General features: G+C 41.4%; 1 protein-coding gene across 2 annotated transcripts in view; it reads left to right on the top strand.

Annotated features, from left to right (window-relative positions):
• Ptpn14 (protein tyrosine phosphatase non-receptor type 14) overlaps nucleotides 1-18,127 on the top strand; it is a 149,120-nt gene that overhangs the window by 52,101 nt on the left and 78,892 nt on the right. For both annotated transcript variants that reach the window (XM_070041505.1, XM_070041504.1), the window contains exons 2-3: nucleotides 883-1,211; nucleotides 13,275-13,444. In XM_070041505.1, coding sequence (XP_069897606.1) covers nucleotides 1,038-1,211; nucleotides 13,275-13,444 — 344 coding nt within the window. In that variant the 5' untranslated portion in view covers nucleotides 883-1,037. The remainder of the gene's footprint in view (nucleotides 1-882; nucleotides 1,212-13,274; nucleotides 13,445-18,127) is intronic.

The following is an 18,127-nucleotide window of genomic DNA, read 5'->3' on the forward strand; positions in this document are numbered from 1 at the left end:
GGGTTTTTTTTGCATGAAGCGTTTTGGCAAAGGAACAAAATGACTGGGAGTGGCTCTGCACCATTTAAATATTTTCTGAGAACACATTTTTTGATCTTTTAAAAAGTGAATTGAAGCATTGTATTTTAGCGGTTCGGAAGTTTAGCTCAGTGGTAGAGCATAATACTTTATGTGTTCAACGTCCTAGGTTCTGTCTTCAACATCCAAAAATCTCCCATATGTTTTAAATTATTTTAAATAGTGCAAAGTTGCTCATGGGAAGTAGCTGACTATATTAAATATATATATTTCTACCATTTAAAATCATTTAAGAAGTTAAAATACAAAATCAAAGCTAATAATGTGAGTAAAAATATAGAAGTGAAGAGGAATGAGATTAAATTTTCAATTCTTGGGGCACCTCACTTATCTATCAAATTAGTGCCTTAATTCACTCAAAATGAGAAATTATTCCTAGAAGTTAAAAAAAAAAACCATACTCAGTTATTCCATACTAGTGTTTTCTTGAGCAGAGACAGTGCTGGACTATGAAAAGGACACATGATTGAGGTTGCATAGGCATTAGATTGCGTATTGGCTTTGCCATGCTTCTCGGAGCATGGTGGGTGAGTTAGTTCATGAATCTTGCTGTGCTTCTGGTATGGTAAAATGGCTTTTGTCATTACCCTTATAAAGTACATGGCCTCCTCAAGACACTCAGGAGCTACAGAGCTCACAGACACAGGAGGCTGCTTTTTGTTGTTGTTGTTGTTGTATACTACTGCCAGGATGTGTCTGTGTGCACGTGTGTGTGTGCACAGTGTGAGTGTGTGTCACGTGTACACCCATCAGCAGCAGTTTCTCGTCTGTTCTGCTTTCAAGCTTGTTCCCTTTGTCTTGCAGGTAACTTCCAGAGAGCCACATCGGGCATGGACACCTTTGTCTCTACTACCTGCAGGAGCACAGGTGGTAGTGTGACTGCCCGGTCACCCAGCTGCTAAAGCCATCTCAGGGGCGTGGCTGCCAGGATAAAAGGGTGGTGTCCCAGGCACAGAGCCATGCCTTTCGGCCTGAAGCTCCGCCGGACCCGGCGCTACAATGTCCTGAGCAAGAACTGCTTTGTCACCCGGATCCGCCTGTTGGACAGCAATGTTATTGAGTGCACACTGTCGGTGGAGAGTACAGGGCAAGAGTGCCTGGAGGCGGTGGCCCAGAGGTTGGAGCTACGCGAGGTAAGCGATAGCACAAGTGCACCTGCCTGAGTATGGGGGTTGGGAATTGGAAAGAACACCCCAAAAGAACCAGCCGTAGGTATTTTGGGTCCTGCTGTAGTTTTATTTTTGGTGTGATTTTTTTCTTCTTTTTTTTTTTGGGTTGGTCCTGGGGCTTAAACTCAGGGCCTGGGCACTGTCCCTGAGCCTCTCTGGCCCAAGGCTAGTACTCTACCACGTGAGCCACAGTGCCACTTCCTGGGGCATTGAACCCAGGGCTTCATGGACGCTTGGCAAGCATTCTACCACTAAGCCACATCCCCAGCCCCTTTGAGACGTTACCTAGAAGATATTCCCTAGAAGTTGCCCACATCCCCACCCTGGGTGCTGGATTCCCTTTTGCTTCCTGCAGCAGGGAGGTTTAGGGAGAGATGAAAGTGAGACTCTGCACCCCAGAATCATTCTCTCTCTTGACAAGAATTGAGTGGGCAGCTGGCATTTTGGCATTAGGGCTGTATCTCAAGGAGAAAACGCCCACATCCAGGATGGGTGCAGCTGCTTTTTGTTTGTTTCTATTTTCCTCTTCAAAAAAAATTAAAAAGGAAAAGAGAAAAAGCATTAAAGTAAGCATTACCAGTCAGAGTTTTGGGGAGAGCTTTTGTTGATCTTTCTTCCTTCCCTTCCCTTCCCTTCCCTGCCTCCCTTTCCCTCCCTTCCCTTCCCCTCCTCTCCCTTCCCCTCCCCTCCCCTCCCCTTCCCTTCCCTTCCCTTCCCTCCCCTCCCCTCCCCTTCCCTCTCTTTCGGAAGTAGGTGGGCTCTACCACTGGAGCCATGGCTCCAACCTTGTTTTATAGTGGATATTTTTTCAAGATAGGAAAGTAAACCTGGGTTTAAACCTAGGTTCACCTGAGACATGATCCTCCTAGTTGAGATTTCTGGTAACCTGGGGAATGACAAGTGCACGTCACTGCACCTAGTCATTGTGTTTCCTCAGTAGTTGGGGTGAAAGGCATGCATGTACCCTTCTACTCCGCTTCCCTCCCACCAGCCTTCAATTGAAATGAAGTCTATGAAACATTTTTTTTTTTTGGTGGTCCTGAGGCTTGAACTCAGGGCTTGAGTACTGTCTCTGAGCTTTTGTGCTCAAGACTAGTGGCATCCTACCACTTGAGCTACAGCTCCACTTCTGGCTTTTTGGTGGGCACTTGGAGATGAGTCTAATATAACTCCTCCCCCTCCCCCAAAGTTATGAAGTTCGTTTTCAACATAGTGTCTTGTACATCTTGTTGTTACAATGGGTCATCATCCTATATCCAGAGTTGGGGAGCTGGGGAGGAAAGGGATGGTAGGGGAAAACAAAGGAGGGGTTAGTAACAATGTTGGATAGGAAATGGACTCAGTACTCTGCTCATGTAACTGTAACTCCGCTGTACAGTATCTTTACAATAATAAACACACACACACACACACACACACACACACACACACACACACACACACACACACACACACACACACACACACACACACACACAAACACACACAATGCACTTTCCTCCCAAGCTAGTTTTGAACCGTGATCTTTAGATTTCAGCTTCCTAAGTAGTTAGGATTATAGACATGAGCCACTTACTTTTGCATGCTCTGGCTTGGAACTGATCTGATTGCCACCATCTAAGTAAGATTACAGGTCTCCAGGCCCAGCCGGAGAGAGCTTTTAAAATGAAGATCTTTTGTTATGAAGCATCTTCCTTTCCCTTAGCATTCTCTGTAGCTGACTGATATTTTCTGGGAGACTTCTACTTGAACACTTTCACCTGCTGATTTTTGTTTTTGCGCTCTGAGTAACTGAGCTGTTCTTTATTTTCCTATGTGGGAACCTGTCCTTGAGAGCAGATATGTGTAGTCTGGGAGCTGACACAATAGAATAGACAGGTGAAATACTCTGATCTTGCTTACTCGTAGCTGCCTGCCTTCTTTATTGAGAGCTCATTAGGATATATACTCCTACATGCATGGGCGTAAGGGAAGAACTCTAATTCTGTAGATCGATTGTGCAGTAGATTCATCTAAATTCTTTTAAAAAATTTTTTTTGGCTCATCCAAATTCTTATAAAAAATTAAAATTAAGGGGGGAGGCGGGGAAGGGAAGTGAAGGGTAAACAAAGGAGGAGGCTGCAATGCTTGGTAAGAAATGTATGTATTATCCTGCCCATGTAATTGTAGCCCCCCTGTACAGTATGTTCTCAAATAAAATAAAATACAATTTAAAAAAAAATTAAAATTAAGGCAACTTAATGTATACAGTGTTCTTACGTCTGGTCACTCATATGAGATAAACTATTATTCCTAGGCATTGGGGAATAGTTTAGCACTGTGGTTAACTAGCTCTAAGCACCAGCTTTGCAGTCTTGGCCTTGGTGAAAGGTGAGAAGTGTCTGGCATGAATATGGCAGTAATTACTCGCTGCAGCTGACTGATTGTTTCAGTGAGGCACCAAGGGCCGTTCCAGATTATTCCACAAGGACAGTGTCACCAAGGATAAAGCAGAGCAGTCACATTCTCCTATCTCCTGTGTCTTGTCAGGTGACTTATGTTCCAGTGCTCAGGTGGCCTTTGTACTGAATGCTGGCCATTGCATGTTCTGAATGAGAACATCCATGCACCAGAGCAAGCCTCTGTCTCTTTATAGTTTAGGCTTTCATTTTAGGGCCAGATACATTGAAAGTATGACCTTTTAGAAGTCCATCCTGAACGAAAGGGTAAGATAAAGCAAGCTAATGCTTTGTACATACATACCCCAAGCAAACATCTGTCTCTACTCAAGAGCAGAAGGGACATTGGGGATGAACAAGACTGTGATCCTTACACTTTGATCTTACGTTTAGGTCATTTCTAAATAGAAGTGATGGTGCCTCAGAGGAGAAGGGGAACTTAGTCTACAATATACCAGGATGTGTTGTCCTTCAAAGGCTTGGAAATCAGATGATGGTGATATTTGGTTTTGCCATTAGAAATAGTTTAGGTATCTGGGTGTTGGTTTCCCACGCCTGTAATACTAGCTACTCAGGAGGCTGGGATCTGAGAATCATGATTAGAAGCCAGCCGAGGCAGGAAAGTCCATGAGGCTCTTATCTCTCTGGAAGTGGTGCTGTGGCTCAAGCAGTAGAGTGCTTGCTTTGAGCTGAAGAGCGCAGGGACAGCGCCCAAGCCCAGAGTTGAAGCCCATGATCAACCAAAAAAACCCCAAAAAGTTTAGATAAAAAGCTGGGGGAGTCTAACTCAATGGAGACCACTTGCCTAGCATACAGAGTCCCAAGTTTGTATTAAGAAGAGATGTATTGTCTGCTTAAATTTTAAAGTTTAATTTATGAGCCACATGAATTAATTTGCCATTTGATTTCATTAGTTTAAATCAGGCTTTATGTTTTAAAGACTTGAATTATTTTAGGTTCACCAAAAAATTGAGACACAGATATGGAGATTTCCCATGAATAGTTTCCCCTGTTGTCAGCCAGCCTCTCCCACCAGTGATTTCTTGTCATTATAAGCTATTTTTCCGCCCGTAGCTTCCATTGGGGTCATTTTTGGAGCTGTGCATTCTGTGGGATGGACAGATATTCTATGGTCTGTGTGGTGGACCATATAAGGGCTCCATTTGTTTTCAGTGCTCTGATGAACTGTGTATTTCACAGGTTAGGTGAACTTCATGGCATCCACCTGGGCCCAGTCTGGATCCTATAGGCAGCAAATATAGTCAAGTCTGTGTGAAACAAGATGCCTGGAATTTAGAGAAAAAGACAACCAAGAAACAAAGCAGAGGAGACAGTTCAGGCCTAAAAGCAGGAAAGAACATGGTATTTTCAGAGAAGGGTAGTTTTGGCTGCTCTGATCTGTTTGTACATGTGGAATGGTAGTAGCAGTGAAGGCGATAGGCTGAGGTACACAAGTTTTAACTATAGTCTAAAATCTGTCACAAAGAATAATTAAGTAATTGTCACCTTCTTTGGTGGGGGGGGGGAGAAGTACTAGGGTTTGAATTTAGGGTTTTTGTGCTTGCTAGGTAGATACTCTACCACTTGAGCCTGGTCCCCAGCCCTTTTTATTCTTGTTATTTTTGAGGTAGTCTTTCTTGCCTCCCTTTTCCATATCTAGCTTTTCCTGTTGAGGGGGAGGTCTGCAAGTCTTTCTGTTTTGCCCAGGCTGGCCTGGCGGCCTACCCCTACAGCTGGGATGATCCGCATGTATCACTGTGCCCAGGTACTGTTGAGGTGGAGTTCTCATGAACTTTTTCACCTAGGTCAGCCTTGAACCATGATCATTCTGATCTTAGCTTTCTGAGTATCTAGGATTCAGATATAAGCAACTGGTGCCTGGCTTTGTCATTTGTCCCCTTTTGATGTCTCATCTACTGGGTCAAGCAGAACTTCCATATACCAGCTCGTGTAATTCTCATAACAAGTCTGTGCATGTAGATGGAGAGATGAGAACTCAGGGTGATCCCCTACCACAGTCCTCTTCTGGCAAGCTGTGGGGCTGGTTTGAACCAGTGTTGTGTAGGGGGAAGAAAGGGTCATAGTCAGATGCTTTGGGAACTACTCTCCTACATTTTATAGCTAAAAAGAGGGCGGGGAGAAAAGTTTAGGACTAGGTTTGTATCTGAGTGGTATGGCATTTGACTAGCATGCCTGAGGCCCAGGATTTGATCCTTAGGTACTATAGTACCAAACGTGTGTGTGTGTGTGTGTGTGTGTGTGTGTGTGTGTGTGTGTGTGTGTGTGTGTGTGAGAGAGAGAGAGGGGGGGGGGAGTCTCACCTCACAGTTATCTTAGCCTTGTCATAGACATTTGTGCATTTGCGGGGGGAATTAAAGACTGCTTATGAAGGAACTCCAGGGAAAGAACTTGGCACAATCTCTTTTGCATCTCAGGGACAGAACCCAACAGTAGAATAGAATGGGGAGGAAGGGAGGGATCAGAGGAATAGGAGGGCATAACAAAAAAATCCTGGCAAGAGGTAATAAAAGTAACTTGTTAGGGAAAACTTTCCCCCCCCAATTATTTAAAGGTCAGAAAAAAATTAGGTATGTGTTTCTGGCTGGAAACTCTATTATGGAAGGGATTTAAGAGATACGGGGACTCTAGAACCCAGAATCCTGGCAATGTAGTTTCAACATACTCTGGATTCATGGGTGTGAAGCTTTTCCTTCCCCCACATGGAGTGTTAGGAGGAACTTTGGTGTGCATATATAAAACAGGGCTGTTGTGTTTATAGAGGGAGACTATATCTGAGCCCCCACTTTAGTTTTCAAATCACTGATACTAAGAAAGAAGTAGTTGCAATGTTGTCTTCAAACCAATTCACATATTTAAAAATAAGTGTTGTGGGCCCTCTGTATCCCTGGGGTGCTCTTCTGTGAATTCAACTAATTGTGGATAGAAAATATTCAGAAGAAATTGGATCTGTCCTGAATACAGGCTAGCAGCTACTTACGTTGTATTAAGTATTACAGGTGATCTAAGGATGACTTAGGCTATACCAGAGGCCATGTGGATTGTATATGAACCATGCCATTTTGTACACGGGCCTTGAACATCTATGTAGATGCAGTCTCTGAGGAGCTCCTTGAACTAACTACAAAGGATGCCTGCATGCTTATTGCACTTTTATGCAGGATATAGCTGTGTTTGTGAGAAGTCCCTTTAGAACATGTACAGAGTTGACACTGTTTGCACAAAGTGAATTTTACCAGTAGGGGCTTGGTGTAACCACTGGTACGGAGTAGAACAGGGGAGACTTAGATGGGCTGCCAGTGGGGCCGTCAACTGTTTACCTCTTTTCAATGGTCAGGGCAGTATCTTCTGAGATTTAAACACTCTAGAAAACAGAAACATGAACTTGGTTTCACTTCTCACCCCCCACCCTCCCCATGTCTAAGAAAAGAGATAGCGGAGGGTAGCCATGTGAGCTTGGAGTAATGGTAGAGCTTGGCTCTACCATTTTGTAGCTATGAAATTTTCCGTAGTTACTTAATTACCCTGTGCCTCCATATTTTTTTTTCCTCTGTAAAATGGAAATAGTGACACAGGGGCTCTCTGTGAGTCATCGGGGGGAGTCACAGAGTTGTGTGAAGTTGGCACAGTAGCACGGTGCCTGGCATACAGGAGTGTTGGCTGTGGCCATCTTTTCCGGACCCCGTAAAGACTCCCTATCCTCTGTCAGAAAACTCCCAGGGACTGAGTTCTTACCCTTTTCTAAGTCTGCTTGTTCCATTCTCAGATAGCTTCAATAAGTAGAAACTGCCACCTGATACTGAGTAAAGAAGAGCAACATCTTTCAATTACACACTGTCCAGTGTGTAATAACCCTTGAGGACTTAGATTGTTGGTTAGTTTGATATGTGGTGAGTGTAAATCACTTTGAAGACTTAGTTTGAAATGGAAAAGTAAACATTCGAATAATTTCTTGGATAGTGATTATAGCTTCCAATGGTAATATTTTGGATGTAGCATTTAAAGTAAATTTATTAAAATTTGTTTCATTCTTTTCTACCTTTTCAAACATAGCTGTTGATCAGCCCTGATTAAGCCTTTTAAAGTATTCTGCTATGGTAGGAGGAGATTTCTGGTGTTTGTATATGAAGATGACAGTGTAAAATTGTTACTAGCTTAATGCCAGCCTTATAATGAAAATTGGTACCCATGTCTTCTAAAAATAGGGATTTGCAGGTGAAATACCTTCTCCAGTCTTCTTGCAAATCTTCATCATTGTGCTATTCTGGGGGAGTCCCACACCTCAGGAGTGGGAAGGACATTGGCCTCTTGTATCTGGGTTACTATGCTGCCTCCTTTTCTGTATTTTCATTAAGATGGTGGCTAGAAAAAGGAAGACAGTACTTTTGTTAATTAGAGATGTGTCAGTTATAGAAAACCTATCCAGGGTAGAGGTAGGTAGCAGATAAGTTGGACTTTACAGTTATAATGATGTACACTGACCTGCTTTCCACAGCTGCTGGAATGTAATGGCATGTACTATTACAGAGCTGGCGTGTGGTGACCTTTTAAAGTATTTTTTCATGCCCCAGTGAAACTCTAGTGTTTATATTTAACCCTTCTGTATTTTATGTGGAAGCATACCAACTCTCATTTTTTTAACTAGCTAAGCAGGCAAGCTGTTAATGCTCAATGTAAGATCTTTCAAACTTTTGGATGATTAGCTCTTAAATATGTTTGCATTAAGATCAAGGGTTTAATCCCTTGTAATTGCTGAGATCATCTATAACCCTTTCAGAGAGCATTAAGGCTGTGTTATGGGTCTCAAACTGGAAAAACAAAAGCCTTAAAAAATCCCTTTCCTTGGGGTGCCAGTGGCTTGTGCCTATAATCTTAGCTACTCAGGAGGCTGAGCTTTGAGGATCGAGGTTTGAAGCCAATCTGGGCTTTTACCACCAGTTATCCACCAAAAAGCTGGAAATAGAGCTGTGGCTCAAACGGTCAATTGTCAACCTTCAGTGAAAATGCTGAGGGAAAGTGCCTGAGTTTAAGCCCTGACTACCAACACCTCCACCTGCCCCCCCCCCGTCCCCCGCACACACGCAAACATGCACACACACAACTTTCTTATCAATATTTAATGTGAAGAATTAAGTGATGTCTTTATAAATAAATAATGAAGGGCAGGAAATGTAGCTCAGTGGTGAAGCACTTACGTACCATGCACAGGTCCCTGGGTTTGAGTCTAGAAACCATGAGCTGGTGGGGCAGGCAGGGTTGAGGGTAAGGAACCAACTTTGGGGCTGGCCATGTAGCTTAGTGGCACAAGGCTTACCTAGTGTGCTCAACCCTGGATTTGTTCCCCAACAACAACCAGCCACACTTCCTACTAATTTTACTAGACGTTTTTTGAAGAGCAGTTTTCTATTCATGGCAAAATGAAGCAGAATGTATAGAGATTGCCCTGTCAACCCCAGACTACGTTTATAGGCCCTTGCTCTCAATAGTCTTCCCACTGGAAGATGGGACACTTTTAACAACTGAGGTAGTGACACATCCTTGTGCCACTGAAGATGCTGTTAGTGCATTCATCTGTTGATGCTTCCTCTGCTAAATTGCAAATAATCCAATAATAATCCAAACCAAATAATCCAGGAAATGACTTGCATGAAAAAAACATCTCAATCTTGTTCCTCCATTATATCATTATAAAGCACTTTTTGTTGTTGGTTCAGAAATATAGTTCCTCTTCCCGGAAGATGGTATCACCATATTTTTTAAAAATCATTTCAGAACTCATGGCAGCAGACCTGTGTCCAAGCACTAGACAGAAGAAGAAAAATAAAAACAAAGGAAGCAAAGGGCTTTATACTTTGCCCAGAGGTATCATGACGATGTTTACTTTGGGTATATCGGCATAATCAGGCATTTTAGGCAAATACAGTGAACTTGAACTTTGGTCATGGATGAAGTTATTTCTATTTGGCACCATCTACCATGGTTTCTGCAATCACACAGCTGCGTTTTGTTGTAAAACTCAGATAACAAACCCAAGTTAGAGTTTAAATTGGCATGTTACCTGTACTGATTGATCTCGTGTGATCAGCTGGGGTGGATGAGATTAATAGTCCCTTGGATAGCACACAGAAACTTGTTTGGTGCCCATGGCTCTGATTCTCTGTCCTGTGAGGCACTAAATAGATATGGCAGAATAGAAGAAGATTCGTGGATTTGAGGTGGTGAAATTTGTTTTGAGGATAGCTTCAAGCACTACTGTGAGCTTGGGAATCTTCAAGGTGGGCTTTCATGACTGGGTAACTGGATTTGGCATTTTCTGGCCATGAGTAGGACATAGAAATGGCTGCTAATTGATAACCTGCCTCCCCCAATCCTATCCTGCAACTGGAAACCCCATTTCTGGAGGAGTTACATAACTGTTTCATTGGCTGAAATTATATGGCAAGTCTGATACCATGAATTAAGGTTTTCCATTAGAAGTAGTTTGCTTTTCTTTTTGGAATTCTAGAATATCAATTATGGCTCAAGGTTATTGCCCTACTCTGAGTTCTCTCTTGTGCCTCATTACCCTCTACTTCTGCATGTGCACATGTAAGTATGTGCACAGGAGTGTGTACTCTATGGGATATTCTTTCACTGGGCTTTTTTTTTTCCTCCCAGGAGGTCAGGTCTGGTTAAATGCTCTAGAGAAGTGAAAATGAATAAAAGGGAATTTGAAAAGAAGTCTTCAAAACTTAGGAGCAATAAAAATGTTTGTTAGTTTCCCAAAAATTCATTGTCAAAAATGTTAGTGTGGTTACTGTGGCCTCTTTATAAATATTGATGTTGCAAATTTGAATGAAAATTGTAGTTAGAATGAAGTAGAGATCACAAAAATCTCCCCCCAAGTGACAGAACTACTTTTAGTGAAACCCGTCTCTGGGCTGATTAGTCTGTTAAGCAATTGGGAATCTTGTGCTTCCTTGTGCTCCCCACGTATGCTTATAAACAGGCTCTTTTCCAACTATAATAATTACATGGCAAGTTTCAGTTTATGAATATTACTTCATTTATTATATGCAAACATTTTTAGTCATTCAAAGTGTGCATTGAAACCTTTATATGGCTCTGTCTTCCATAAAGGAATTCCATAAGGAGAATTATGCATACTGTAGAATGGCTTTCAACCCTTTTCGGACAAGTTGGCTGAGTGAAATAACCCAGGTTATTTCATTTTGAGGTTAACACTAAGCCTGTATCATACACCTGAGGATAGCATCAGACAGGTCATAAATTTAGTGTTCACTTAGGGAGTCATTGTTTTGTGTTAATTTTCTCTTATACCTTGTAGGTGATCTGACTTCTACTTTTGCCTGTCTTTCATTTAAAACTGTTTTTAGATAACCTCTGTTTTCTAATTCTATGGTTGATAGATGAATTAGTCAACATTCCATTGCTATAATATATATCCGAGGTCAACAGTTTGTAAAGAACAAGACATTGTTTTAAATTTGTTTCTAGATCAAGTTTGTTTGCTGATTCTGTGGTTTATGGGTGATTTAATCAGCTTTCCATCACTATAACACATACCTGAGATAACCAGTTTGTAAAAGAAAAAGTATTATTTTGGTTTGGTTTCAGTCTGCAGTCACTTGGTCCTGTGGCTTTGGGACTGTGGCCAGGTAGTATGTGATGGTAGGAGTGTATGCAAGAATAAAACCGTGCACCTCGTGGTCAGAAAGCCACAGAGTTGATAAAAGAACTGAAGGCTTTACAAAATCCCCCTCCATTACCTAAAGACCTTCCATTAGGCTTCACCTCTTAAAGATCCCACCACCTCTCAGTAGTGTGAAGCTGAGGACCAAGCTGTTAACACAAGTCTTTGATTTGCAGATCCAAATTTTGGCAATAGGGCTATTAATAATACAGGTGAGAAAAATCAAAGCAGTTTGCCTGCCTACATTTACTAGTGATGATGATGATTGATGATGATGATGATGATGATGATGTGAACAGAAGTAGTAGCAACTTAGCCGTAGCTATCATAAAAAGCATTATTTAAGAGGTATTTACTTTTTGCTAGCACATGAGAGAGGGGTAGTTTCTAATCATTCCAGCCTGCCGGTGAGAATTTCCATCGTTCTTATTTTGCAGAGAAAGCTGTCAAGTGGTGGGCTCCTAGATATGTTAGTGCAAATTCTGGGAGATAAACTTTCTTCAGAGTGTTTTCTTTCTCTTCAGCACATTTCTTTTCTTCTATGTTTTCACTCCCATTGGGGTAACTCACGGTCTCACTGGAGCTTAGGAGATGAACAGTAAGAGTCGGAGTTCACTCAGTTGGTCTGTGTGGATGAAATTATCATCTGGGCTCTTGTTTGTTGGCATTTTGTAGCTTGAGTAATGTATGGATTTCTGCTGTGAACTTGCCCTTTACAAGACCATGGAAGAAAGGAAACCCATTACAAAAAGAAAGAAGAAAGAAAGAAAAGATCCTTTTAAGCCACGGAGGCTACAGCTTTCTGTAGACAAGGGCACACCTGGTTTGCTATAAAAGCCAGAGCCAAAGCTTCATTAGAAATTTCAGTGGGGTAGTGGCAGGGAATGAGCTGTGGTACGGAAGGGGGCAGCCAATGGGAGTGGGAATGTCAACATAAGAACACCTTTGGAAATCAAACTGTGTAATGAAAACATTCTTTTGAAGGCAGATTTCCAGGTGTGCTGTAAACCATCCTAGGCTGTAATTGAAATATTAAAAAAAATCTTCAAAAGCACTGATCTATTTTTGGGGGGGGCATTATTGTGCTAATCCTGAAATTCTAGTGTGAATTAATATGAAGACAAGATTGGGTGCATGATAGTACCTGTTTTAATCATTTCACATGTTGTTCAGGACTAAGCTGGTTGCAGCTTCAAGTTTAAGGGTGACAACCTTGCTTTTATCTATCAAATTCCTGCCATGATCTGCCAAGAATAGCCACTGGGGGCTTGAGGAGAGCCTTACTTTCTCAAAGCTAGGTATGGCAAGAGGTTCATGTGTAATAAAGTAATACGGGCCATTGCTTTTGAAGTCCTTCATTAAAGCTTGAAAACAATGCATACTTTTTTGTTGTTAAAATCTGGTATTATATGCTTTTTCCCCCTGCTATAGTGCATACTATAGCAAAATTGGCAGAAGGTCTTATCTTCAGAATCGGGTATTAAATTCTTCTGTAGCAGGTGTGGGAGCTGTGTTAGCCTTTGCTAACAGTTTTCTCTGTTTGAAATCATGAGGCATTGAGAAAGCACATAGCCTTCAGAACTTAGAAGAAAATGTCTGCAGTTCTCTCCACCCTGCATGAACCTCCTTATCAAACATTCGTGCAAATAGCAACACTGGGTAATAACTGCATCTGGATGCTCTCTGTACAATACTGTATTGCACTGATGATATAATTTCTTTTCATTTGAACCCAGATCTAGAAAGTAGAAGCTGGGTCCTGGTGTATAGTCTGAGGAACTGTGGATAATGACATAGGGTCTGGAGCCTGGCTTGCTGTGTGGTCTTGGGATGCTTGTGGTAAGTGCAAACTGATGGTGATTTTATCCTTTTATCTAGACCCACTACTTCGGCCTTTGGTTTCTCAGCAAGAGCCAGCAAGCAAGATGGGTGGAGTTGGAGAAACCACTGAAGAAACATCTGGACAAATTTGCTAATGAGCCTCTGCTTTTCTTTGGAGTCATGTTTTATGTGCCAAATGTGTCATGGCTTCAGCAAGAGGCCACAAGGTAGGAATATTCTCTCCCTCCCTCCCCCTAAGTTTCCTTTAAGGGTGGGGACTAACTGTGAGGCTTCTAAAGAAGCAGATGAGCTGGCTGTATACTACCTCTTTCTCTTTCTCTCTCTGTATATGTGTACGTACTATGTGTATGTACTGGCAGAAATGGTGGAGGAGTTAGTGATTGTTTGGTGGTTGCTTTGGGGCTGTAGAATTTTGTTTGAATCTATAGATCTAATCTGTAGATTTTGTGTAACATTGGTAAGGGAGTTGTGACCCTGAGCCAGGTAGAATTTTGTGTCTGACAGCATAGAAGTGTTATTGGAGAACGGTGAGTAAAATGGGTGTGCTAGTAACTTAATAAAAGTTAATCACCCAAGCCAAGGGCCAGTAGGCATATGCCATGAGAATACCTGGGAAGCTTCTTCACAAAATGGATATTTTTAGTAGGAGAGGAAATCACATAAACCCACCTTTTTCTCTGACCTTGATCTTCAGAGTTCTTGGGAAGCCAGGTAAGAAACATGCTTTAGAAGAACATATAGTAACATATGGTTGCTCATTGTGTTGATTTTTTAAGATTTTCAGTTTCTGGAATAAGGGTAGGGTACAGTTGAGACTTTTACATATTATCTCTGATAGTTTCTGTTTTCTCTTTATTATCATTATTTTTTAAATAAAACTATTGTTAACGATGTGGTACATGTGAAAATAGAGGACATGCATTAGCCCATAGCCCAGTTCTAAACACCACCAGATGTGGGGTTCAGTCATTCTCAGGAGTCATTTGAAGCACTCTATCATGTACTGTGACACACTGTTTTCAAGCTACGTCCCTTATCTAAGTCTATCCTGTATAAAAAAGTGATTAACTCTTCCAAATGGGAAAGATTCCAGTGGCTTCTGAGTCTTCCTTGGGTACTTTATACTACTTATTTCTAAGCTACTGGACCATTAAAAGGAAGACAAAAGTGACAAAGCTAAAACACAGACTTGTAAATTAGTAAATATTGAAAAAAGTGTATAAGGAAAGTGGAGAGCTGGAAGTATTAAGATGTAATGTCTTGTTATTGAGAGAAAGAGCAATTAAAGTGACAAGGGACTCAGAAATGGTATGTTATGAACTTAAAGAAAAAGGTTTGAGTAAAACTTTGAAAACTGCCATCTTTCAAAGTACAGCAGCTGCCTTTTAGACATCTGAAGACTCTAGTCAGGGAGAATTCTGTTTTAACTCTGGAGAGCAAAATGAAGAACTACAGTAAGCCAAGTTTAAGGAGCTAAAAGATGTTGGCTGTTTGGCTCAACAGAAGAACACAATTTCTAATAACTGAAGCCATATAAAAAGTACAAGAGGGGGAAGGAAGGGATGGTAGGGGAAAAACAGAGGAGGTAACAGTGCTCGATAGGAAATGTACTGTTACCTTACTCATGTAACTATAACCTGTCTGTACACTGTTTTTACAATAAAAAAAGTACAAGAGGATTTGTGAAAGGCTGAAAGCTCTTGGGAATATTGTAGCAAAGAGGAAATACCTGTTTGGTATATTACAGAGGAAGATTCTCATTTTAGAATGGATAGTAGTTCTCAGACCAGGCCCTACTATATAACACTTACCAGGACCATTTATTATAAATATGAATTGGAATTGGAATGCCTAAGGTTAGAGGTCAGGAGATGAGGTATTGTTTAAAAAGGACTCCTCAGGTGATTCTGGTACTTTTCTAAACTTGGGAATCAATGGATTAAGCTCTAAAAGGCTACTTTTTTGTTTTTCAGGTAAGTAAACTTAAAGCTGTATTACTTAACTGTCATTATTTGAATTTGTAAACAAGTGTTTACTTCAAAATGTAAGGTGTAGAGTAGGAACCATTGGAAGTAGTGAAGACTTCCTTTTGCTGTAAGATTTCTTTTGGTCAGTTAGCCTGGTCCATTTTAAAATAAAAGTTAACACGGAGGGAAAGAACTATTTTCCAGTGCAGGATTCTTCCTCTCATTGGAGCAGAAAAACCACCACCATCCCAAACAACAACAAAAAAAATCATACATTGGAATGAACCTGTGTTGTTGGTTTCAGGTATAACCTGCTTTTTGATGGCAAGTGCTGTTTAAAGTTGGGAACTTGGCAAGTATGAGGAGTTGTGTGCATGTGGTTTTTCTAACACCGCAAAAACTTTCATTGCCCTCAAGCGGCCCTAAAACTGGAATGTGCCAAGGGGTGTCATAGTGAGTGAAAGACTAAAGCTAGGGAGGTGGCGTAATAAGAGTGTTGAAAATGAAGAAAGGAAAGTTGATAGTGGCAGAAAGAAAAGAACAAGAGAATTAGATACACTTGGGAAGGTTGAAGACCACCAACAATGACCCAGGTGTGTGATTCAGGGAGGCAGAGTGCCCACGGATGGGAGGGATATTCACTGCAGCAACAAAGGAGAGCTGGTTTGAACAGAATCCTATTTTGAACTACTGTTCTGAGTTTAGTGTTAGAGACTAACAGGTGAAATTAACTCAGGGTCAAGGGTGACATGAAGAGTGAGTGGGAGCTTGTGAGAATCTGGGCCTTAGCGGGTAGGTTTGTAAATGCTTCTGTGTTTCAGAGGGAATATTGCCACTGCCTTTCAGGCAGAGTAGCCAAGTGGAGGTGGGGCAAGATTCCAGCAGAATGTTTCACCAGAGGCCCAACAACATTCATTAGAAGCTGGGTTAATGACTAACTCTTCAGTCATCCCCTGTTATCTGAGTTACTGGGCATCTCAGGTAGATAGAGATGGGCTTTGGTCTCTCCCAGAGCACCTGGGATCTGTAGTGTCTGACACAAAACAGTTAGTCTTTGTGATGCCCCACAGAGTAAGATGTTTGCATAGATTAGAAATGGAAATAGATCTTTCATTTGCAGGTTTCCCCTTGGAGAAACCATCTGTGCTTTTTTAAAACAAAACAAAACAAAACAAAACAACTTTTGCAGCCAACCAAACTTGCAACTTGTTTTCACTATCACCTGCTGATATGGGGTCTGACAATTTCTCTTTGAAAGTCAAACTTTTCCATAACCTTAGCTATGGGAAGTTATTCATGATAGTTCGAATATTACAGAGCCCATACATACATGTATATGCTTGTGTGTACACACACACACTCACACACACACATGTATACACACACAGTCTCAAGACACATGCTGGTAAAAGGCAGATATATTTGGAGGTGTTTATTTCTTGTCCTCAGATAATTTCACCTTTGGAAACTTGCATGTGAATAATAGGATATTCATAACACAACAACAATTTGAAAATTTTTTTGGTTGCCAACTATTGACTTTATTAAAATGATCAACTCTAAAATAGATTTGAATTCAAAAATTGGGAAGCAAGAGTTTCTCTCACATCAAGTCGACCTTCTATATCTCATCTGCTGAATGTGGCTTGTTGAGGAACAAGTCTGTTCATAATGCAGGAAACCTGCCAAGATACTATGACTGTGTTGGCGAAGGAAGTGGACAATTCAGGCTTGACCTTGAGGTGATAATTGAATGAGAAGACATAGCTATCAAAAGGAGATACAAATAGGAATACAAATAAGAGAGAAAGAAGAAATCCCTTGACCTTATTCCAGAAGTATGTGAAAAAACTCTTGAGAGGAGCACATACTGGTGGACAGATGGGGAAGGAGTCATGAAACCATAGGAATTAAAGAGATTAAGACCTACTGAGTGTGTTCACCTCACTCTAAGCTATGAGATGTGTTCCTCTGGAGCTTTGAAAATGTTAGTTTTCCCCCCTCAGTGAGAATGACTCAAGAGATGGGACTACTGCAATTCTTTCCACATTGCTTCCCATCTCCTCTGCCTTCTTGCCAGTTTTCTGTTCAGCAAAGGGACTCTGGCTACAGGTCATCTCCCCACCCCCACACCTCCCACTCCGTCCTCCCCATTCTATGGAAAGACTTTGGTAATTTGTTTTAATGATTTGCATAGCAACAGGCTCATCATCAACACATGGTTTTCCAATTTTTCTGGACTCAAAGTTTAAAAAAAAAAGATGGTTTGTGAGAGGTGCAGAAATTCTTAACCAGAAGGATACTTTATAATGGCAAAGGCTATGCCAGAAAACTGCTGGCTATAATCAGTGCTTTTTACATCTGTGTTTTTTTTTTTTCCAAATCTTCCTCAATGAGGAAGTCCATCTTTATGTTCTACCTCTTCCCCTCTCTCAGCCCCAGTACTCAAGCAGCACATTAGTAAAAGAAAAAGTGATTTGTTTGTTTGTTTGTTTGAAGAACAAATTTCACCTTCAAAATGTTGCTTACTGAGTTACATGCATAGCCTCTGGAATGCTTTAGGATATTTTGCTTTTTACCAGAATGTTTGTCTTGTATTACTCACTGATACATGGCATAGTTGCATGGTACTGATAGCAATTTTTCATTTTCCAGGACTTGGGATGGGGCTGTCTACCCTATTAGTGATGTGCCCTTTTCAGAATGCAATCAGTGCCACTACTACCTTAGCCAGCATAGTCTCTTCCATGGCTATGAACAGACCATTGGAATCTGAAGAAGGCTATAGGACCATTGGGCCTGTTCCAATGTTCCCTCTGTCTCTCTTTGTGTGCTCTCCCTGAGTTTTCTGTATTTTCAGCCTCTGTGTGCTTAACATCACTCTTCTGAATCTTCCCTCCCTCCCTCCCTCCCTCCCTCCCT

Source organism: Dipodomys merriami, unplaced genomic scaffold, assembly GCF_024711535.1.
Source record: "Dipodomys merriami isolate MVZ:Mamm:240054 unplaced genomic scaffold, mDipMer1.0.p SCAF_31, whole genome shotgun sequence".
NCBI classification, from domain to species: domain Eukaryota; kingdom Metazoa; phylum Chordata; class Mammalia; order Rodentia; family Heteromyidae; genus Dipodomys; species Dipodomys merriami.